Source organism: Saccoglossus kowalevskii, chromosome 16, assembly GCF_978046115.1.
Source record: "Saccoglossus kowalevskii chromosome 16, keSacKowa6.1, whole genome shotgun sequence".
NCBI classification, from domain to species: domain Eukaryota; kingdom Metazoa; phylum Hemichordata; class Enteropneusta; family Harrimaniidae; genus Saccoglossus; species Saccoglossus kowalevskii.
In genome coordinates, this window is record NC_140656.1 from 16,843,095 (window position 1) to 16,868,999 (window position 25,905).

Below are 25,905 nucleotides of genomic sequence, written 5' to 3' on the forward strand. Positions count from 1 at the left end.
ACATTTGTTTGAAAAATAGCTCAGAAACAAACCCATATATGTAGGAATGTATATCAGTCATATAACTGAAAAATGCATCTATTTTTTTCCGGAGATGTAACCAAAAATATGAGTGAAAAAGTAAGACAATTGGAGTAAACATTAGTAAGCAAACATACAAACCGGAAGTAGTCCAAAACAAAGGAAATACACAACAACCGCACGCAACTTTTTACGATGTTTTACTGGATGTTCTCAAACGTCTGGAATTGATGGGATATTGGTAAGAAACGCAAGTTAATGTGAAAGACATGTTTATTAAGCTGAGCCTCGTGAAGGCAATTTACCGTCGAGTTACTGGAGCTTTACATGCCTTTGTTGTTTGTGTTTGAACATTGTGGTTGTGTACCAAAAAGAATGGCCCATTCCATTTTCTATCCACATGCTTTTAAATTATTACCGATGTATTAACAAAATTATTAGTATTTTTCTTTGAAAGATAAACTGCTCAATTTCCTGGGATACATTTTTTACAAAATCATTGTGGATAGAAAATGGAATGATCGCGAGCACTGAAAAGTATCCTAATGTCTAAGGGGTCCGCCATTTAAAAACAGGGGGGGTATTTGTTGAAAAAAGAGTTGTGACGGAAAAGTCCAAAACATTAAACGATTGCATAACGTAAAAGTAAAAAAAAAATATCAAGATTTTAAATGGAAAACTTTTTTTAGAAGGACTTATAATTTCACGAGTGTGCATGCATGGATTCGTCCATCTGTAAACATCTGTATCTCATGCACATGACATGCCTGGACCAATCACATTCAAATGTCACACATATGTCATTTGTTGTTTGTATTTCATGTTTGTATTTCCAAGGATACAACAAAGATATTATTATTTTGTGAGCTGTTCAAGATAGTGAACAATTCATCCAAGTTCTATGTTTCAAGAACAAGATCTATGTTGTGTATGGACAGATTTCATTCAAAAGTGGTACATTAACATTACGTGACATTAATGCACATCACTTTGTTTGGTATTTGGATTCAAAATGGCTGACTGGCGACCATTTTTTTCAATGAATGCTGTTCTAGAGTTGTATCTCTGACATGCCTTGATTGATCATATTCATACTTCACACATGCTTCATACACCATGTCACACATGCACTTGCATGCAAGATAGACAAATATTGTAAAATGGAAAAATCATCAAAACAAAACATTTCTGCCATTCCAAAACCATGCAGTTTTAATCAAATTTTGCACATGAGTGATACATCATTAAAATACCTGGCTGGTTTATAGTTTTGTTGACTATCGCTAAATATGTCATGGAAGTGACTTTGTTCCTCTTTGATACAGAGAAGACAAAATACACATGTACAATGCTGGCATTTATGATTATTTTAATTTTATAGAATGAAAAGAGAAACCTTTGATATAAATTCTATGTCTGTCATACCACCGTCCAGTCAGAGTTCAGTTATGGCTACCTCATTACCTCCACCACCACCATCTACCACATCTGAATCAAGTGTTAGAGAGATGTTGAAAGAACTACATCAACTGATAATACAAACACAGGTTAGTACCTACTGTAAATTTTTCTACAAGTCGGGAAATCCAACATAAAAACATCGATTCCCACGACTCTACAAAATGTGTACAATTTTGGGAAAACCTATGCTAATATACAACAATGAAAAAAAAACTCTGCATCTCAGTAACATTTGAATTATAGTGAATAAATAATGATATACTAGTCACAATCCTATCCTTCAGGTGGCATGCTCTGAATAATTTGATTTATCTTTGTGCAATGCAGTACATTAGTTGTTACGGTAATTGAGATTGGAGAAAATGAAGCTTCATACTCAATAATTGAAATTTACGCTCACCCTTATGAAATGTATGTGAAAATAAAATAACTAAGCAGCTTGTAATCTAAATAACTGTGGTTCTTTTTTTTAATTCTGTGCTTGTAAACACTAATAAAATTTACATGAATTTGTTTTTTCACTGTGACTCCCTGTTTTAATGACACCGGAGAAATATTACTAAATTGCTTGATTTTTCCAAGCACAGAAACATGTGTTCCATGAGCAATAAAACCAATAGTTTTTAAAAAGTTTAATAAAACCAAATCTCCATGACTTTACAAATTAAACCACAGTCTCAATAAAAAAAATAGTTATGGTACGTTCGCAAGTTATACTCTTTGTGTGAACTTGGAAACATAGATGGCACCCAATTGTCAAATTTTGATGAAATTACTGCTATATAATATAGAAATAATGTATAGTGAATAGCTCTACTATTTAGGGATGAGGCAGTTGCCCTTGATATCTCAATTGAAGTTCACGCCCTCATACTGTCCTTGTTTGTTTGTTTGATAGGAAGAAAGAGCCAAAGGGGAACACAATTTATCCAATATAGCCAAGACTCATGAACGAATGCAGTATGAGCAGAAAGGTAAACACACCATATACAGTAAGAGTGCCTTCTCTTTCAGTTGAACTCATTTCAAAATTTGAACTTTGATCAAATTTTAAGTAAATCTAGAGTAAGAAAGCTTACCACAATAACATAATTAAAAAAATCACTCATGGTTGAAAAAAGTGAATGTTGACTATTTATTTTAAGGCCAGACTTTTTTTATTTCTTGTTTCTCGAGTTTTTATAATAAAAATTTTTTGAGGAGGGCGAAAATAAAATAAAATTAATTCTTTTTTTCCATTAGATTTGTGTGATTCTCAAAGAATTGTAAGTGAGATCATTGATCGGAGAAAAGAAATGAAATACAATTTTATTTCATGTATAATCTGGTTGGCAATGTCACCAATTGTGGCACAATTTTCAGCATTAATGAGGGATTTCTCAGTTTTTGACGGCAGAGTTTCATGCCGTAGTACGGTAGTCTCAAGCAGCACGCAGTGAGGTCAAAACCCAAGATTCACTGTCAACTGACGCGCATAAAGTATAGATTTGCACTTTGGTACTTTGATCATGATACTCCCATGAAAATGCAACTTGGATTTGTTAGACTGCGGGCGAAAAAAAATGAAGATAAAAATAAATTTTTTTGGCAATAATTGCACTTACAAGTCAGCGGGCACGAGAAATTACGCTGAAATAAACTTTTATTTTTATTTCATTTTCGGCTCCTGTTCATTCGCGAAACAAGGAATAATAAAAGTCTTGCCTAATCAACATTTTACACTGAAAACAGGTAAAGCATGTTTATACTTAGAAATACACTTTATAAGTCCAACTGTTTACATTTTCATTTTCATTCAAATTGAAACAAAGCAAAATGAAACGATAGCCAGCAAGTCATCTTTTTTTATTCCATAAATTAGAATTTATTACAACAGCCTACCTCAATGCACATGCTCATACAGTGTGTAACTTCATTTATAAGTACGTTATGATTACAACACATCTGTCTTTGGTGTATGATGATTTTTGTAAAGTGTGCTTGTTTCTTCCTTTGTATGGTAGGCCAATATAATAATATTATGACTGTTTTCTTGCAGTATCACCATATTTTAAACAGAAACTGAGAGGACTTTATAATACTGCCATGGCAGATGCTGAGAGTGAAGCTGAGTAAGCATGATTGTTTATTTTTCAATGTAACACCATACACATAGATAGAACCTACGGCACACCTGATTCTCAGTGAACATGCAAACCACTGTAGCACATCACCAGACAAACAGCGTGTGATGTCATTCAGATATTAAAAGCATTTCAAAACATGGATGAATAGTGACAATGACAATCTGCATCAGGTTCTTTGTGGTTTTAAGGTAGAGATGCAGTTTATTTGGCTTGCTTTTTAATTGAGTAATTAGACAATGAAGATGGTATTATATATCCAACATGTTATATATTTTCTGAAAGCTTATTATACAAACTTTGTAAAACTTGTCTTTATTTTAAATATCCAGAATGCGTTTCTGATTTTGGGTCAAAAATATGCTTTTTTGGACAAAAGTGGTTTAAAAAAAATTAGCTTAAAAAGTTCAAGTCCGTTTGTGGGTAAAATTACATCACTGGATACCTTGGTATACTACTAATTCAAATGCGTCCACTCATCTCTCTAACGACTTTCAAAGTCGCACAGCATGACCTCAAAGTTCACTCTTTTCTATTTTTGCATAATTTATATATCCATGTTAATTGCGGACTTGTTATTTTTGTTCCACTCGCCGTAATAAACTGTCCGGACGCATTTTAAAGGGGGAACACCTTGTCAATAATGTGTGAAAATTTCGAGGCAAATGGCCAAAGCGTCTATCAGCTATTTTAATTTAAAACCCAAGAATTCACCAAAAATAGAAGACGAGAAAAAGGCTAATTTGCATATTTGCGCGTTAAACCGGGAATTACTGCTTTGTCATACTTTCTAGACTATTGAAATTGAAAGTTGACGTATAGACATAGACATTTTATGTAAAATCGTTGAACCAGAACAACTGCTCTTGAAGATATAAATCAGAAACACGTCATTCATACCAGTGTTTTGATGGGGTCGGTAAAAACACGTGGCAATGCCCAGTAAATATGACGTCATCTCATGAATTATTAAACAGGGGGCGGTCCTAGGAAGGTGACCTTTTATCATGATCAAAACATCATGGCTTCTCTTCGATGTATTTTCAATAAAAAATCTACGAGTATTTCAGAGGCTATGGTTTACCGTGAAGAGTACAAAGTGGGATATTAAATTATTTATCCTTGATGATTTTTATGTAGTATTGAGAACCAACTCCAGGAAGCGAACACACAATAATGAATAATCGCGTAATCCTAGAATCGAAACACGAGGCACAGAAGTTTTGTTCATCCTTTCCAATCCCATTTTTCCCACTGCAACATATTTGTTAAAAGAAATATTTAAATTATGTTCGTTTTTGAAGGAGGCATTTTTTTATTTTTCCGATTTTGGCAACGCCTTATTCAGGGATTTTCTAAGACAGTCGCAGACAATCAGCGCACGGATGTACGTACAAAACATGCTGTTGTACTACCGGCGACGGTCGCCTGTAAGAAGAGAGCTCCAGCTCCTAACGTAAAAGTTTTAAAATTTCGACCGGTTTTAAATAATTAAGTGTTGGAAATCTGACATGTTTTAAGAGTGCAAAATTAAGGTGCATTTGCGAGCGGTCGAATTTTTCTGAATAGAAATCGGCAAATGAAAAAAATAGGAGTGCTAAACAGTGTGCTTCGTTAGTTTTAAAAAAAATGGAATGTCCGTCAAATTGACGTAAACTTCCCCATTTTTCACGGAAAAAGCAAAGGTCGTGGCCGAGTTGCAGGCTAAAAAACTCAAAAATCAAAACAAAATCATCAATCAGTAAGTATTATGACAAGGAAAACAAAACATCAGACGCGGAGAAGCGGTCAGCGCATCAAAAGAGTTGTTACCGTAATGTATCAAGTTACCTCTCTCTGTGATTTATTTTTCATTGAAATTATTTGGTTGTTTTCAATTAATTTTAGCGTGCCTCTGCAATTTATTTTAGCATTGTCAGTTGTTTGCTTCATTGAATTAAACTGAGTTCGTCCGGTTACAAACAAAGCTATCTCGCACCACCTAGCAAAACTTGCGAATGATCGTAGTAGAGGTATCCTATGGACAAAAGATACACAAAAGTTTGTATCTCCCCGACCCAGTGCAATATATCTGGTTAGAATCAAAGCTCACGTGTGTATGAGGGACCAGATTCTGCCGTAAATTCTGGATGGGATTTAGAAAAAAAATAAAATGGGACTTTTAAGGTGTATTTTGGCATCATTTTCGGATATTTCAATCATTCCTGATGCCTAAAATAGAGTCTAAGTTTTACCGTAGTCATTGACGCCTATTCAAGAGTATGATGTTTATTGTGACTAGCGTGAATGGGTAAGCTTCGTTTCGACAATGAGCAGTTATCACTGTAAACAATGTTAAATTATTCTTCACATGCTCAGTTTATTTTTTGAGAACAATTATTTAAAAATAAAATCTCTCAGTCAATCAGAAACTCGGATTCATGCCTTCAGGGAAAGTCATGTTTGGACGCTCACATCAATTTTGTTTTTCGTTCGGTGGGCTGATGCCTTCAGTATAGCTTTTGCCTCTTCCGACATAGAAATCATCTGAATCTTCTTTCTACCTCTCTTTTCACACCACGCATAATGTAATGATAAAAATTAGGAAAAAACACTGAGGAAATATAACGTTTGGTTTGCTAGCGAGCGAGAACTGATTTGAGAATAATTGCACATGCGCGTGAATTGAATGAACTATGACCCGTACAATCTCGATTTGCATATTGTCAATCAAAGGTCCTGTTATTTGGTTACTCATGCAAATTAGGCAATTGGACATAAACATTGCCACGTGTGAGTGTTTTTTATTTTTAACCAGAAAATAAACAGCAATTTTAACGGTGTTCCAATAACAATTCATTGGTCAAATTTTCACAGAATGTTCTTTAGATAAAAATCTATATAAAAAACGAAAAAAACTATTTTTGATTGAGATTCACAATTAAACTGCATCTCTACCTTAACACTGAAAGTTTAAAAATGTATTGCTGAAAAAGCGACTGAAAAAAAATTGTTCTTTACATTTCATCTTCTTCTTCTAAAAATGTTCATTTGCGTCATCATCCAATTTTACTTTCATTCCCCAGCATGCTTCGGAAATGCCTCGATAAAATATCACAGATTAAGACAGTGAGAAACGATAGAAGAATAGCAGCCAGGTCTGTTGGTTATAGTGAAGAAGCGCCACGAAAGACAATGCGTAGAGGCGTGTTGATGACAATGTTGCAACAGTCGGCGCTTACATTACCATTGTGGATTGGTAAACCTGGAGAAAGGTACGTCATAATACATTTTAAACCTTATTATATTATAGCATTGTCAATACTAGCAAATTTTATGACGTTATTGCCACAGATTACCGTTAAAGTCCTAATATAAACCGCATACGTAATAGTAACCGCACCCCCAATTCCGGCTTCGGGGTTAAAGAGTTCTTAACAAAAATTGAAAACTTGAAAAGTACCTATTACTAACCGCACCCCCAATTCAACAAGACCGTGACTGTCTTCATTGTTTCAACCAGCTGTTCCAAAACGGCATTGTTCCTAATCCTATTCTTTGTTTCGACAACATGCCTAAAAATATTCACACCTATTTATTGTTCAGCGGTGATAAGATGTCAGACAGGCAATGAAACTGCTTTTGTTCTGGCGGCGACCTCTGTCAATACTCTTTCTGAATACGTCTGTGTTTCGTAAGTTTTAGACAATGAGCTTTTATCACCGTAAAAGTGTTAAACTGAGCATTGAAGAATAATTTGTCTTTCGAAAACAAATAATTTCTTGATTTAAAAAAAATCATGCCGTTTTCCCATGGAAATCAAAGGCAAAAGATCGCACTACATTATCGGTAAATCTCTTCCGTGTTGCGTTCACCATGAGGTCGCTGAACTGTCATTAACATATTTAAATGAGCTATGTAATTTAGACACGTGGGCACCATCCAGCATTTTGATTGGTTAATTAGCGACTTGACCTATCTGGGTCAATAATACGTCACGTGAGCATTCAAAAGCATGGCGGATATCGTATCGGCTGTTTACATGTGACTGAAATCATTCGCTTACGGGGAAACTAAGTTGAATTTTACTTGCATTTTATAACAATTCAACGAATTTATTTTTCGTGCGTTATTGTAATCACTACTAAATAATAATCACCAATATCAACACTTCGAAAACAAGTAAGTTATTCACTTGAGACCAGCAGCATGGCCCGATCGAGCTACCGTTATGTGATCATTTGCTACTAAGCAGTGCATTCGTGTTTTTATTTGAAACTTCTGTTAGAATATACTTTTCGTTACCAAGAAAATTAAAAAAAATAAATGCATATTACATTAAAAATACTGAGTATTTTTTGTATCATGTAGAATTTTTTTTTGATTGTAATTTTTCAACATTTCGTAACGCCTATTTTAGAACCAAAATAAGGCCTTCCACTCTTCCCCGACGCCTATTCAAGAGATTGTACAGTGTATTGTTTGTTTTGTGCATGTGTTGTGGACAAAAAATGACCACGCCCATTTAGTGATTGCAATATGTACGTAATAGAAACCGCACCCCGAACTTGAGCTTTTGATCCCAATTTTTAAATTGATACATTGTAATATAAACCGCGGTTTATAATAGGACTTTAACGGTATTCGCGATAATTTATTGCATTATTGAGCATCAAGGCCCCGTTCCATGCATAGGAATAGAATGTTGAGTTCGAAAAACAAATAGAGACGGGCATTATAATAAGGGTAATTATGGGGTGAAAACGATTAAAATCAAAACTGAAAATGAATAACTCTGAGCTATATGAAAAATATTTATTACTTCTTAGTTTACATGAAAAATGTCATTCCCGCCATAACGACAAACACAAATCGTCGTCTGGCCAATCGCAACTTCGGGTACCGATGCCCAACGCGTAAATAAACGTAGCTCACCAAAGACAAACGCGATGGCCCATTTTATCGATGTCAATGAATCCCAGTTAAATATGCTCGAAAATACTTCACAGCTAAATGGGGGAGTAAATTGGGAGTACGTGTTTTCTTCCTAGAATGGCTTGAACACAAGGGGCATGCGCCACCAATTTTGAAATCATTTATGTCGTTGAGCTCGCCGATTTGCTGCGGGAATTTTACGCTTTAGCTCGCAAACAAGATGGGGTGCAGTACAGCAAGCTGTCGCTGTCTGGTTTACGAGCTTCAATCCATCGACACATCATATAACTCAAGCACACTTTGCACTGTGCTCGGCTTTTTCCTCGTACATTATGTCGTGCAAAGTGTGCTTTCGTACATTATGAGCCATCGGGGAGTACATTATTGTTTAAATAAAATGGATTAATAAAAATCAAAGGACATAAGGCATAGGCAAGGCGTCAAATGTTTTACTATGTTTTATGTATAAAAAGCACTTGATGAACATTTAACGTTCTTATATGAACACCACAATTCCATATGGTGAAAGTAATCTCCCTGTCTATCAAGTCTTAAATACACTGGTTTATATCAGCAGCAAGTACTAACCAGCTTACCACCATGAACCGTTTCTTGTTTTTCTCTGTAGTCCTCCCCCACTGTGTGGTGCTGTACCAGCCGAGTCAAATTACATTGCAAAGCCTGGTAACAAAGTTGCTGCTAGAGTGAAAGGCATTGATGGCGACGAGACCTGGATATTGGCAGAGGTTGTATCATTCAATGCAAACTCCAACAAGTACGAAGTTGATGATATTGACGAAGAAGGAAAAGAGTAAGTTAATAAGTGTTGTCTATGTTTGCATTTCCTGCACGAAAATGTGAAATAAAGGCATTCTTTTTGTCATCGCTAGGTCATTCACCAGTTGGTTCCAAAACTAGAAATTTATTCAATGTTATTCGTGTTAGCATTGTATGTACAATCGTGCCTAGTTGTGAATGTATCCAAGCATATTTCATTATTTTGATGTGTCAAGATAATATTTGGTAATCGTAGTCCTAAGTAACTATTAAAAATAGCTAGACATTTCGAGCAATGGCTCTTCATGTATAGCATAGATGCTATCAATAAAGAGCCATTGCTCAAAACGTCGAGCTATTTTTAATAGTTACTTAGGACTACGATTACCAAATATTGTCTACTGTATATCATATTTATCAGTCCGAGCAGCATTTATTTATTAAATTAATTTGTGTGTGTTTTTACATACGTGTTTTAATGCATTACTTTTATAATTGTTGCGTCCTGGTCCCATATTTTTACGTTAACACAATCTCTGAACATTAATTTTTTTTCAGGAGACATTTTTTATCGAGGAGAAGAGTTATTCCACTGCCACTCATGAAAGCAGATCCAGAAAATAACCCAGAAGCATTATTTCAAAAAGGACAGGTAAGCAAGGTATAATATGAAATACTTCCTTGAATGGCACCTAATGCCTTTTATAATAGTCCATTCACAAGAAACACTGTGATCTCAAAATTGACATTACATCATGTGACATTACATTATTATTTGCATTTCTCAGCATGACAGAATAGTAATCTCATGTAATGATATCAGTGTAAACATTTTAACTGAATAATAGAGTTTTTGGTTCTCAAATTACTTAGCTACTGTAGAATACTTTATTTTCGCTTGGAATTAATTTTCCCTATGTTCGCTGAAGGAATAAATCGATAAAAATAAAATCCAGCGAATATAACTTTTTTTTCCTATATTTTACATTCAACTCATCAAAAATCACTGCAAATAAATTCCATACAAAACACCCAAAATGTCTTTTCAACGAAAATTAATTCCAGCTAAAATAAAGTATTTTACAGTCTTTCGTGCATGCGGGTGGTCTATAAAACTGAGGCGAATAGGGCCAACAAATGACTGGTTGTAAAATCTACTTCCTTTCTTTCCTGAGCATGCTCAGTAGCATATCAACTTGGAAGCTCAACCAGGGAACTCAAACTCATCTATTGGCTTTTTTTTCAAATATTATTTCTTGAATATTGATTACATTGTTTACTCTGTCCTGGCAAGTATACCATTGGGCAGTCCAGTCATAATTTTTAGTAAATTCGTTAAAATGGTACAATGTGTTTCAGTGTTGAAATGACTTTTTACGTTTGTGTTATTTCAGCTGGTTCTTGCATTGTACCCGCAAACCACTTGTTTCTATAGAGCCCTCATCTATGAACCCCCAGCCAAGGTAAGTGTGTCCAGGAACTGTTGTACTAAGAATAATTTTCAGTGCTGTGTAGTCTCGGAAATTGTCTTGAGTTAATGAATGAAATGAACAACAACTGCAACACAGGGAAGCCCAGTGTGTGAATGTGTTGAAATGTACTTTACCAGTGCATAATGGAGATGTACTTTAATAGTACAGTGCTGTACAGGTACACAGTGAAGGTACTTCACAACCTATTTAGCACATTCACTGCTATCGCTTCTAAATCCTGTCAGAATGCAAGAGGGTAGTTGGTGCTATGCAGTGATGCGCTATTAAAATGACCTGTTTCACACCAAGCATTTTTTCCCCCTTTTTCCCTTCTCTTGACATTATTTTCTTAGGCCCTTAGTTGTAATATAGTAAATTGTGCTGTAGCAGCGGACATGTTTGTCCAGATTTTGTGTAAACCAAATGATTCGACCTACACATGTCCCCAGACGTGTTAAGCATAGTATCAAAACCACATTGAACACATAATGACCACCATCCTTTGATGTAATCAAACTTGTCTGAATTATAAACAACAAGTACTCAACCAAAGCAATATCAGTGAAATCATGCATGCCCCCAGTGCCAGTGCCATTTATTCTAACCTTTCTAATTTATCTCACAGCCACAAGACGACTATTCTGTATTATTTGAAGACACTTCTTATGCAGATGGATATTCACCCCCACTGAATGTGGCACAGAGATACGTTGTCGCCGTCAAAGAGTCAAGAAAAAGATGAAACAAAACAGAATTAGGCATTATGCGGCATTCGATCAAATTGTGTAAACAAACAATGTACGTTACACAACACCTATTGCTGATCTAACATACATGTATATGTTCTTAGCCATAAGATTGAGGTCATTCTGTGACTTAATAGCCATAAACATAACTGGACATATAAGGCTGTTGACATTGATCATCACAGTGATGTCATCCATTTTCTCATTGATCACGAAAATATACTTGATCAAGTCCTTATAGCAGTATAAGTTGAACGATGAACAAGAATTTGAGTTCAAGATGATTTTATCTTTGTTTTAACAACATTAAGTAATAAACAAATATTTATCATAAACAAAGCATGTGCAACAAATGATTGTGTGTGTATGTTAATTTCTCAGTTTCATTCAAAACAGTTATACCGGTATCACGGTTACTCAAATAAGTAACCATGGTTATATGGAAGTTAATTGATACATGTATCAGGACTGTGTTAAAGCGCTGTGATCGTCGCACAGCACGTTTTTGAATTTCATGTAAATAAACAATGTATTTCACACGCGTTGGATACGTCGCTATGAGTCCCATATCGAATCGGATGTGGCATGATGACTGCCGCCCTTTAATATTAATTCTGATAACACCCTTGTGAGAAAGTGTTAACACAGTCCCAAGGTGAAATCTGTCTACATGCCCCCAACAGAAGCTTTGATTTTCATATAAAGACTACCGGTAGCACCAACTTGTAGTGCTTATTTACACTATATCAACATGACAAAGAAAAATATGGTATTTTCATCCTACCATATAAGAAAATTCCAAATATGTAAGCATCCTCTAATAATAAAATTAAACATGGCTGCCACCGGGTTTGAATGGACTCCATACAAAGAAGTTCGCTGATTCTTTTCTAAACTTTTTGGATTTTGGCATTCCCATGATGTATCCTTGGAAGGAAAAGATGTATAATAATAAGGTTATTACGAGGATACCTTAAAGTATGCACTCAGACAGTACGCCGTTGCATCGACCTCCGCTTCGCGTTGGCCGTTACTTACGTTGTACCGTCTTAGTGCATACTTTGAGGTATTCTCGTAATAAAGTCATTATTATACTAGTCATAAATTAAGAGTAATCATTTTGGTGCTACAGTTTCATCAATATTATTCTGTTCTGATCAACAACACAATCACACTTATTAACAATGAGCACAATCTGTTGCTAACATGAACCTGCAAGCACTGCACTTGGTGGCCAACAAGCAACACTTAAAATGAATAATTACTCACAGACCTTTACTTCACAACATAGCTATTGGTTCTGGCTAAATCTAGTTGTTCAAACCCAGCTTCATTGACAGGTGCTTGAAGTTCTCTACTAGTAATCAAATTCTCTCTGTTCAAATGTACCATTTTCATGTTTGATTTTCACACAAGTTACTGTGAAACATGTTTAAATACCGTAGCTACATGCCATTTTAGCAAATTTGACTCAATACATGAAATAACTGAATCTTAATTTAGCTAAAGTGTCAACAAACTCATTGTGAGAATATACTTTATGTTAAATTAGCGACATCTTGAATTTAATAACGAAATTACAGATTAGCTAAATTAGCTAAAATAACATGCTAGCTAAAAAGTCCTGTTTTACAGTATTTGCTTGAAATCTTACTATTTTGAATAAAACTTAATTGTTGATTAATGACGGAAGTTACCCCCATTAGTATTTCTATGCATGTTTTGCTACTCCGATATCTTTTAAACCAAGGGATACGCATTAATCAATGTAATACGTGTATCAGGGCTGTAAGGCCACCATTTTCAAAAGCAGCTCTCATGGTAATTTGTGCGATTTCAAAGTTTCTCATTCTCTCTTCGAATTGAATGAAAAATTCCTGTACACAATATTCAAGATCATACTCATATGCAAAAAAACAAACAACTTGGAGACAGTGGCAAGAATCCCGCTTAGCAATGTAAGATGTCATTTTCAGAAATTAAGGATAGTGTCGAATTTCTCTAGAGGCTTATCAAAATTTAACAAGCCAGTCTTGCCATCTTTTTAGTTGGCTCTTCAGGCTATTTTATACCAAATAATGTTTTGTTTGCTTTGCCAATATTTATTTCTGAGGCCATTGGCCAAACAAATTAAAAAGCATCTCTTGTTTCCAAGTGTATTCTCAGACCTGATACATTAGAAAATATTTCAAGTACATGTAACATTTTTCGGCAAAGATTTCATCCGATAACTTACGATATTACATTTTAGTTCTTCATCACTAGCCATAAAACTATGAATATGAGGATGAGTAGGTGCGGCAATTAAACTTCAATTGAAATGGTTTCTAGTGTTGAGATAAAAAACGTGCAGGTGAGAGTGAATCCTCCTGATAAACCCCTCACAAAATTTAGTTTGATTTAAGTGCTACTCAACTATAAATTGTGACATGTACAATAATTTTTGGGGCGTTCTTACTACCCAGTACAAATCATGGTTTCAGGAAGAAAAAAAACGTGTGACAAAATGGGCAATTTTGAAACAATTGCTGAACTTGAAGGAGCCAATGAAAAGTAAATAGTATTCCCCAGGTTCTCATCATAATTCAGAATTACCAATCTTATAACAACATACTGTATTATTTTTTTACAATATATCACTGGACATGATATCTTTTTCCTGTTAAAATCATAGTAAAATAGCTCAAACATCACCATGGTTTTTAACCATTTTTACGTGAAAAGTAAAAAATGTTTTGTTTTGTTCTTGTGAACAACAACATGAAATAAAACCCAGGTGTAAAAATCGTAGAAGTCTGAATAACCTGAATAATATTCATAAGTTCATAAGATAACGTACGTTACCGGTAGAAGTCACGTGGTGTTCGTAAACAACACGATCGCAAGCACATGCCGTAGAGGGCAGAATGCAGATCTAGAAAAGCATACAAATAATGTAGATGTCTCAAAATTTTATTTTAATGTATTGTTGTATTCATTATTATAAATTCAATATATTATAGCTATTTGCATTTTACATTTAGATTATTAATAGCCACAGCTCAATGTGTTGATTTCCCTTGTAATTCATCAATAATAAACTACACCCTAGTGTACTCAACATGTGCTGTATAATTTCAACCGTAACTTTCAACTTCAAAACCGTGGTTTGTAGTTCCACGCTTAAAGCACTGGTTGGTCCAGAAATTCGGTAAGGGGGCGCGCGCACCTATTGTTGTGGCCGAAGTAGACCTCCGGTGGGCTGGGTTTGCGGGCTGGCCTGGCGCCCCCTAAATCCGCGCGTGTAAAGCGACCTGACGATAAAGCAAACCCTTTTGCAAAAATCATCAGTGAATAACATTTCACACAATGTGAACATGACGGATTTAATGATATGCAGATGACTCCTCAAGGGTGTATACAAAACGAAAAACGCACAACACAAATTACAAACGTGTCTTTCCTTATTGGAAAAATATACTCTATAACTTGTCCAAGTACAATGTCTACCAGTATTTGTGACTTTGTCAACACCCCTTAGGTTAGGTATTACTTTCTATGAATGAATGTACCTTAATCACTACAAACGGAATACCTTATTGCTGAGCGTGTAGTATTCATATGGTGAACACAATATATGTAGAACATTTGAAACGCTACCACATCTTCGTAAACATGTATTTACGTGTTGGTATAAATAAATGGCTTTTTCTTTTGTAGAAAAAAAAATAGAATCATCGAAACGAAGGTTTCGACGAAATACTGATTTTCGGTACCTCCGCTTTGTAACTTGGATAAGATTGTGTGTATGCATTTTGCTCTATAGACTCGTATTGTGGCTCACATCATTTGGTATTTTTTTTTATAAAATTACTTTCACATTATCTAATTTAAGATTATCACTCCATGTCAAAACTGAGTTTTCTCATTGGCACCAAAGTTTATAGCTTTGAAAGTATCTTGAATGATTTTGTAGAATATTATTAATTGAATGTGGAAAATTTACATAAATTAAAAGGCGGCAGTCGTCGCGCCACGCATGCGCGAGATGTAGGGGTCTCATATAAACAAAAATGGTGACTTCGACTGTTGCGCAGAACAACGAGTACAAACTGAGACGTTACCAAGCTTTAATTAGGTATTTTTTTAGTGACTGGAAGATATCAGAGTCGAAAGAGTCAACCGGCAATAATCAGTGCAAGTCGCGCCCAGGTCAAACCTCAAACTTGTGATTTCCATTAGAAGAGCGCAATGGATTATGGGAAAATCGATGTTTATCAACACAAATGTCGCACATGCGCAGCGCAACGACCACCGCCCTTTAAAATGTAATCAAGATACTCAACAGTTTTATACATTGAATACTTATAAAATCTTTATTGAAATAATATCCTTTGTGGGGTCTTAAAAAATAATACAATAAATAAAAAAAAAATAATAGCCACTAGTTTATACACAACTTTTATTGGATTGTCCGAAGCCATGATACATTCTACGTCACTGTAATAGAGATACATTACTCCCATTACCTTGACTACTCGTATATTAGAATGTATACATTCTTAAAACTAGTTTACGAATATACACTCAACGCAAACAATAATAAAACATTGTTTTCAGCAGTTTCTAATCCCCCACATACAGACTATAAACACACGTAAAATACTCAAAGGTGGGCTTGGGGTACTATGTTGTGATGCAGTATAATATATGGAGAATTTAGATGTAGGATTATGCAAATCCTCTATTGTTATTCTGAGTGGGATATTTTGCGTAATATTCATATTTGATGGTAATATTATGTAAAAATGTACGATGTTGTATGTGTTTATATCAACCCCAATATTTCTTTTGAAAGAGCTTTATGTTTTTGCGATTATGTTTACGTTCGGGAACAATGTTTATTTTTGCGTAGTTCTGTTACGATTATTAATAACTATTTGAAATATACACAATGAATATGCTTATTCGGGCTAATTAATGCGGGTGGTATCACTATACCATGTTATGTAACCATTTCATTCCCTTTGGGGTTCATTTTGAGCGTTTTAAATGAAGCTACACGAGTTAACCTATTTGATGTGGATACGTCACCCGCTCGCCGGAAATTCCTCTTCCGGGAGGCACTTGGCCGGAATATTATGCCTTGTCATTTCAATGTGACTTGGATAATGAACTAGTTCATGTACCTGAAAAATATTGTAGTGGAGTAGTTGGGTATTAGAAACTCTGGGCATGGTTTATTAAAATTTAATTAGAACAACTAACAATCTGACAGGGAAATGATAAAAAAAAAACATTAAAATATTAAAGATGATGACAAAACAACATTGTTTTTATTTTAACAGATGACATTTATTCTGGATGACATTAAATAATAAATATTATTACATTACATAAAAGTAAAAAGGCGAATTGCAGAACAAATGAAATAAAATAAAATGTATATATATATATATATATATATATATATATATATATATATATATATATATATATATATTTATAGTATAAAAATAGATATGAAATTAGCAGTGCCCGCAATAAACCGCAATTCCTCGGTCTCCAGTTTACATAAGACGTCATTTTTACACCAAAATATATCGAATGTGTCCAGTTTATGACACAATTTTGCATATTGAAATTCAAGTAAAATGCGCTTCTTGATTTTCCATAAAAATGTCAAGAATGTCACAATGTGTCGCGATGGTAAAACTATTAAAATGAGTAATATGTATAACAATCTTAGCAGTGATAAAAATATAGTTAATCAGCTGGCAGTCAGACTTCCTTGCTTTCTCATAAGGAGGGCCGAACAAGAATCATGCCAGGCGTTATACCGTCAGTATTTGCGATTGCTTTTGCTAGGTTAAAAACAGATGTGAGAAGTGAATTGAGCCGTGGAGATTCTAAAAACATATGTAATAGGTCGTCGGATATATATATTTACAAATTGAACATTCACTTGTATTGTTGAAAACAAAAACAAAAAATACTATCCCTTCGTGCATATTTTGTAAGGGACCGAATGAAATTCTGCGTCATCTTTTTTATACCACTGCGTTAACAAACATTCTGGGCGAGAATGGGGAAACATGTTGGAGCTCAAAGGTTGTTAGATCCTGAATAAATTATCTCGGTTCCAGCCTTTGTCTTATATTACTCAATTTTCCGATGTTGTGGTTTTGCTGGCGACGAATCGGAAAATAAAAATAGAATGTTACTTTGCAAAAGGGAAGAGAACAATGGTTTTTAACACATTAAAACACCGACTAAACTAGTGAAGAGTGAATATTGTATTTTTATTTCTATTCAAGCCATTGTTATGCAGATACAATGCAAATTTCCTCGAATTTCCGTACTTGATCCGTGAATTCTATCATAAGAACTCAATAAACATAACACCACAAACTCCCCTGCCAACATTTCTGGTAAAAAAACAACTACAAGCTAGTTCCATCTAGCAACAAAAACAATTTACACTATACCCGCAACGACCGTGGTCTACCCATTCTACTACGGATAGAGGTTCCATTGAACCTGACCAGGAACCTCCCACACAAAACACAACTTGAAGTTCCCTGACGACGGCAATGCACTATTCCCTATCCGTGTCATGTCACCCTATTATGACCACCTAGGTCGATATAAATACAAAAAATACTTATTCGTTCGATGTTCTTTTTTCAGTATCAAGTTCCCAATAGCGAGATATCAGAACAAAGTAACATGTTCTGAAAGACAATATTAAACAGTCAGTCGATCACGTATAACGGATTCCGCGAGTAAGCTAACTTTAAACGAGAGGTAAATAAGAATACGTTTTATGATAAGTTAGGGGTTCTATACTTAAGTCATGTGACTTATCATCAAAGATGGCGACACTAAATTTTCTGCGACTATCATAACTTCACTGACAATTTTATATCGTTATCTTCTGGCTAATCTTGATTAAGTCGGCAAGTTTGCGAAAATGGGGGGTAAAGAATCGAAAGCTACGGTTTTACCATACGAGGAGGCTGTCAAAAGAGGTAAGTTGTCCACAAGGAGCTTATCTTTGCGGCGATCAGTCGGCCTGAGTATGTTGTGAGGTGATCACTTTGATAAATGCTGGTACGATTCCCAGTCTCAGTAACACTGGATGTATTAACGGTACTTGAGTTATACTCACTTCATTCTCACACTTTTTCCAGTTACCGACGATGAGTTGAAACGTCTCAAGGAGGCGTTCAAGCGCACTGCCAGCATGGCCGGCTATATGAACAAGCAGATGTTTGTGCGAGAAGTCCTTGGCGAAGGCGTGCCCCCAAAACTTGCAGATGTGAGTATTTTCCCTTTGACGACTCGTGCTAGTTGATTGAGTGTTTGCGAAAATTAGAATAATATAGTATGAAGAAAATAAACCCCGAGGATCGAGCTAAATGCTCGTGGTTGGTTGGCCAAGAATGATTGAGGAGCAATAGCTGGCCCGTCACGATGTCGCAGCCCGTATGACGTTCTGGAAATGACAACATTGGCATTTTGTTAATTATTGACCAATTAGATGAATATTATCTCATGTCTGGTTTACACGTACAATTAAAATATTCTATGTATATCAGACCGTAATCATGATTTCATTAGTTAATTTACAATCGCATGTATCCCCAGGGTATTATTTGTTATTATTAATTTTATTATTATTAATATTTGTGGGTTCAACTTGTAAATATCACTAGTTTTAGAAAATCAACTTAAGAAACAAGGGATAAATTTGTTTCTTATTTTTATCAAGTTTCAGATTTTATCGGTAGTAGAATAATTCTACCAAGGTCTGGTGGTTGTTTCAGATTGTAGTTCTGATATAAATATGATCTACAATAGAATTATATTTACATTTATTGAAAATAATGCAAGACTAATATTTACCCCCCCCCCCCAATTTGAATCCTCAAAAAGAATATCACTGACTGAATCTACCTAACATTTATACTGCGACAACGGCATGTTTATACTTGAATATCCTTATAAAAATTGATTGGATTGGAATGGCTCAGTCAGTACACATCTCCATTCAACGAAGCTCCATCATACAATGTGTAACTGCTGTCTGAGTTTATAAATATTTAGGTTTATGAATAATTTATAACGTACAATACATACCTTAGTTGACTTCAGTGTATTACCCTGGTGTTCTCTTGAAATTTAAGGTTTACTCTTTAATGATTATTTTAGCCTACAGTATGTATTTCTATAAAGTTGATGAGGAAAGTCTGAATAGTTGCTCAAGGAGATTGCCCCAAATATGACCCCAAAATTTACTTTTGCCAATTTGGGAAGTCTGGGGAAAAATTACGAAATTTTGTATCATTGAACATTTCCCTACAGTACTCTGAGCAGGAAGTGGCTGTAAATCTCTCAAAATTTAGTCAGAAAATTTAACAGTATGTAAACTCAAGAATCAAATGTTTCAATCAGATTAAAATCTGATATGTGGTTAGGCTTTGTTTGCATTCTGTTTCACTTTGTTTCAAAACTGGGTCACATATAACCACATCACATAAGGAACTTCAAAGGTTTTCCTTGACAGACTGCTCCCTACAAACTACTTGTGGGTAATTATACACATACAGCATGTTAATAAATTCTATAGAAATGTATACCTCAAACGTAAAGAAATGCAATACTGTAGACGACACAACAGACATGACATCAAGTAAGTGATGCAGTTAAGAATCTGCTGCCATATATACAAGTACGGTAATTGTGAGAGTACACAACAAACGATCCAACCCACCAGTGGCAGATGGACTATAGCTCTTTCATTGTTATATGATTGAAAATAAAGTATGTAAAATAAAGTAAATCAAATAAAGTACGTCAGTTCAATTTATATACAAAGCAAAGGGAAACATTGTGTTTTTTTTTAATTGTCATCGATGTTATAAACTCAAATTTTAAAGAAACAGGAAAGAACAAGCAATTCAAACTAATAATTCAATCAAAAAACAACAAAAAATTGTAAATAAACAAAAAATATTCTCATGATTACAATGATCAAAATGAATCTTTCTAGTATTGTTTAAAATCAACTTTGTTATTTTATGTACCAAACTAGAAATGTCATCATTTCTATATGGTTTCATCTTATCTATCTATGTACCAAGGATCCAGATTGGTTGGTGATCAAACAAGGTTTGAAAAATTAAAGAGGAAGTAAGCGATTTAATTTTTTTCCATGAATTGTGGGCATCTGTGATTAGCCTCTTTAAACTAATTGAAGGAATACATACAAAATTATGTGTGTGAGTTAATAAAATTTTAGTGATGAAGCACTGCACATGCAAAGAAGCTGCGTTTCTAACTCCCACAATGCATCATACCTAAACTTTTCTCTGAAATATTCAACCGTACATTCAATGGTAAAAAGTACACTGTGCACTCATTGCTTATTCACAGAGTTTTAGTTTTGCAGTTTCTGCTTATAAGTTAAATCGGCTAAATTGAATGCAAACGAACATGTCAAATAGAACTCACTGTCTTATTGGCAGATAAATCCATGAATTTAAAATCCAGTGAATAGAGCTGAAAATAGTGAAAATTGAATTTAAGTGGGATTAATGCCTTTTCAGCAGTAACAAACAAACCAAGCTGATACCAAAACAAAATTGTAAACATATCCATGTTATTAACTTTATTAACATTTACAAAAATCAACTTTTGTCATTATTCACAAAATAAAAATAAGTTTTTTTTTGTATTATTTTTAAAATGTTGATCAAAAATAGAAAATTATGTTTGTTTAGTTCAAAACTATCGAAAAATTGTGGGAAAATATATAAAAGTAGGCAAAATGTAGCAACAACATTTGAGGTATACCTACATGTCATACAAATGTCATATGGTCTATTAGGTTAATTCTTATCTTGTACCGTATATCGTATTCGCACTTTAGGCACCTGCATAGATCTGACAGATGTGTCTGTGACCTTGTTTACATGACATCATTTTATCAAAGCCCAATGACTTGAGTGGGCTCGTCACAGCAGAAATGAACATTCAGTTCGAGCCCCCAAAAAACCAATAGGACTGAGTCTGATATGGCCTGACAATCTAAATGAGACCCCCCTCAGTCAACAACACTGTTCTGGGTCAAACTTCGAACCACATTTGGCCTCACCCCTATAAATGTATAAGAGATAATTATCTGTTAATTGGTAGGAGAGATAATAGTTTGGCTCTGGTAAAATGCTGCCCTGTAAACTTATCATACAGTACAGATTTAGTGTAACATTTAGCAAGATTTAAACTGGCTTAGCTTGTTTTTAAAACCTGCAGATATCTCATTTGTGCAGAGTAATCTAGCCTAAATAAGTGTCATATTAGTAACGTACGTTGGGTGGTTTACATGCGCTTCTTATAGAGCAAATACGTGAGTTATACCTGTACAGAGAGGTGCGTCACTATGATGGTGTCATTTGTTGTGACACAACACTTGCCATGTACATCTGTTAATGCAGGAATCCATACTTTTCCACTTGACAGCTTTAGATGGCCAGTAGATACAGTCTGTCATGTGTGACTAATGATCTGTGTTCTTCTCAGCAATGTTGGCAGTCCAAGCTAACAACCTGTGCGTATAAAATACATGGCAAGCTTTGTTATTGTTTTTTGTTTTTGCCATGAGCATTCATTGGAAAAATACAGACAGTTCAAAGTCTGCAATGACAATCCATGGCCTTATACATGTATTCGTGACCGTCCCTACATATGACCCTTCTGTTTTTATGCGATGGTTGTGGCCAGATAGGGACAAACTACCTGGTAGATAACAAGAAGCCCGCATTTTGAATCAGTCATGTTCATCATGTTTCTAAACCAAGAAAATAATATTAGAATGAAGACTATTATCATATAAAAACTACGGTAACTACATTGTTTGATAAATTACATGATTACCTGTATGTTGTCATAATGGTCGTGCGGCGGTGTTTGAACAAGGGTGGACCATTGAACTACTTGATTCACATTTGAATTCCTCAGAATAGTCGTATGTAATAATAATAATAATAATAATAATAATAATAATAATAATAATCTTTAATGCATAATTGTATCCTTATTTGGATATTGACTCAGAAAAAGAAAATTACAATAAAGACGAAAAACTGACTTCGTAGCAAAATGGAAGCGCTAAAATAGAAAAGAATATATATAAAAAAAGAAATACAATGTAGTTTATTTATTTAGGGGCTGGTAATTTTTTGAAATGCTTTTCTCGGGCACTAAAACAATTATAGATGTAGCTTGCTGGTTTTGTTATTTTTCGGCTGTTATTGCTTGTTAGCATAGTAATGAATTTATTATTATTTGTGTTGCAACTGTATGTACTGAGCATTTTTGGTAACATCATCGTAATATTCATTGCCACAGTTCCGTAAATGCTGGCCAGCATATTGCATACAAGTTTACATAATATCGTATTTGCTCCATTAAAAGCGTATCCGCTTAGGCAAACAATATATGTACGTGTGTGGTGAGAATATATCATATTTTAATAATCCAGTTTACAATATACATGTACACAAGTGTTGGCTTACATTCACTTCAATTGGAGATACGCATCTTAATAGAACAAAAGTCCTAAATTGCTTTAACATTTACATCAATATCATAGTTTCAACGCATTCAGTGTTCTCCCACGCTGATATATAATTATAAAGTGTTCACATGTAAATGTGCACGCATTATTAATACTCTACAAATAGCCAACTTGACATTATGAGTATTGCTTATGCTTCATTGACAATGGAAGCCTTAAAACTGATCGCCTACTCAGAACCTTTGAATGGGTCAACTGAATGAACTAATATAGCGCAGCAGAATGGCTATGACTCACCTGTACTGTATGTAATCTACACGGTTGTAAAATGCCATTAAAGCTACCCTGTGGCAATAAAGGTGGTAGCAAATTTGAATTGGTGTTTGGATTTATATAGATTTTTATTTTCAAATGTTTTTTTTCTCTTTATATACTGCTATATGGAATTAGAGGAATTTCCCAATGTTTTCTGACAGGCAGTGAATTAAAAAAAGAAGCATGAAACATGTAGCTAGATACCCTATTAATAGCAGTGTATCAGTGTATAAATTAGTGGCCATTAAAACACATTACGTAACAGCCTATTTTAAACATTATGTAACACCCTACTTGCATGTTTAATATAAAGCTTGCTCAAGGCTGAGAACAGTTACGTAAATCTTTTGTCTAACCATGTGAATGTAACATTGAGTATGATATCATTAATACATGCAACAATTTTGAATTATCGACCTGTTAATCATATCTTATTAGAAAATGAAAACTCCATATCAAAAATTATAAAAATGACTTGAAATTTCCAAAATGGTGGATGTTTCAAAATAGCACCCTTTGCCGCCACCACCATTATACAATTGTAAGGGGAAAATGACAGAACGCTGATTTATGATCATATGTGTCTGTGTTTTACTTCCACCATGCTGTCTTTTTATATACAGGTAGTAATTACTCACGATAATGAATACAGAGTTAGCAATTCATCTTCATTTTTCTGTCTCTAGTACATTATTCCATTGAAAATGTTTTTGCAATACTAGTATTTTGTACGTTTCTAGGTTGTTTTTTTATCTAATTTCTTTCCATAACTTTGAACAAAATAAACACAATTATAAATTTACTGCAGATCTTGCTCAATATTTTTTTTAAATAATTAATTATGTAAGCAAGTTTATTTTGTGGAAGGTAACAAAAGTGGACTTTACCATCTCATCTACCGGGGTATATGTTTGATTTTTCTCCATTAAAATGACCAGATGATGACCTGGGGCAATATTCCAGTATGCTATTTGTTTTGCCTGAATATACTATTCTTTTTTCCTGAACCATAATAAAATAGTCAGTGTATAGTTTGATGTGTATGTTTCAGTTTTGCTAGTAGGGTATATAATATTAATATTAATAATAATAATAATAATATCTTCATTACATCATCTTTATTACATTGTAATAGAATACAAGATAATAAAGACAACAGATCTAAAAAAGAATACTAAGTTTACTTAATGAAGTTATTAAATAATAAACTACCTGTCTGATCAGGTCTTGAGTGTTCATTATTGTAATACTTGTACATATTACCAGTTATACTTGAGTATGCAGATGTTTAAATATTAGATATTGATTACAACTATACTATTGTTGTAGCTATAGTTAATATTTTTCTGTTCAATCCAGTCAAGTTGGCTACGAACCAAATCGTTTCTCAAAACAAAAAGGCCAGCAGCTAATATATATAGTGTAAAAGATTGTTTTTGTGCTTACTACTGTGGCCTGTGTTATAATATGACAATGGTGGTCAACAAGACAATTGATCTACCAAGGACTTCGCGTGTACCAGTGTCTGTTTCTCAATAGTATTTCACAATTATGTACTGTATGACTGAATGTGTTTTGTGAATTACTTCTCTACAAAACCTTTGCACTACTACTGAACCCTAACTTTGTGTATGTTTGTGTCAGTATATTGGTAGATAAAAGAAGGATGTACACTGACACACTCTTTTCTGTTAGATATGATATTGAAGTGTTGTTATGTAAGAGAACTGCTATGAATAATTACTGACCATTGTTAATTGACTTCCCGAGGTAATGTTGTTAATGTGTACATCAGGGGTTATGTAACCTTAAAAAAATTGTACCGTTTTTTTGCTATTAGTACGCATATGTTCTCATAAATTACAGAGGAGTTTCTATGCTAAATTTGTTTTTTTTTATTTTTCATTTCATACCACCACCCCCAACCCAACCCTCCAAACCATAGAGACTGCGTATAGTTGATTATAGTTCCTGGGCTTCCTGTGGTTAAAAATAGTCATATTTTGGTTTATATATGTATGTACTTTTATTGGAGATGCGCTTTTAACAGAGCAAACTACGATAATGTTCGTTGTGCTTATTAGGTGTTATTTTAGAAAAGGTAATTAATAATTAGTGTCCAGTGATAATTGACTGCCAGACACAATATTATTTGATGTGTCTTTGAGGTGTTATGTAATAGAAGGGCAATAAATAATTACTGACCAGTCTGTGATAATGGACGTCTAGACATAATAATGTTTAATGTATGTTTGAGGTGTTATGTAATAGAAGAGCAATAAATAATTACTGACCAGTCTGTGATAATGGACGGCTAGACATAATAATGTTTGATTTATGTTTGAGGTGTTTTGCATAAGGACAATAAATAATTACTGACCAGTCTGTGATAATGGACGGCTGGACATAATAATGTTTGATGTATGTTTGAGGTTTTATGTAATAGAAGAGCAATAAATAATTACTGACCTGTCTGTGATAATGGACGGCTGGACATAATAATGTTTGATGTATGT

At 34.3% G+C, this 25,905-nt stretch overlaps 2 protein-coding genes across 3 annotated transcripts in view; both read left to right on the forward strand.

Moving 5' to 3' along the window:
• Positions 1-151: 151 nt before the first annotated feature.
• Positions 152-11,853, forward strand: LOC100369597 (SAGA-associated factor 29-like). 2 transcript variants are annotated; one of them, XM_085491527.1, is made up of 9 exons: positions 152-262; positions 1,403-1,568; positions 2,381-2,456; positions 3,521-3,593; positions 6,671-6,859; positions 9,148-9,330; positions 9,855-9,957; positions 10,691-10,759; positions 11,394-11,853. In XM_085491527.1, the coding sequence occupies exons 2-9, from the start codon at positions 1,404-1,406 to the stop codon at positions 11,508-11,510; spliced, it is 975 nt and encodes a 324-aa protein (XP_085347653.1). In that variant the 5' UTR covers positions 152-262; position 1,403; the 3' UTR covers positions 11,511-11,853. The 2 variants fall into 2 exon arrangements, with proteins under 2 accessions (XP_085347653.1, XP_002730459.1); XM_002730413.3 differs by having other exon boundaries at positions 9,855-9,948.
• Positions 11,854-18,355: 6,502 nt separating this feature from the next.
• Positions 18,356-25,905, forward strand: part of LOC100370044 (ubiquitin carboxyl-terminal hydrolase 32-like) — a 56,904-nt gene continuing 49,354 nt past the window's right edge. The window contains exons 1-2 of the mRNA XM_006811162.3: positions 18,356-18,524; positions 18,687-18,814. Coding sequence (XP_006811225.2) covers positions 18,467-18,524; positions 18,687-18,814 — 186 coding nt within the window. The 5' untranslated portion in view covers positions 18,356-18,466. The remainder of the gene's footprint in view (positions 18,525-18,686; positions 18,815-25,905) is intronic.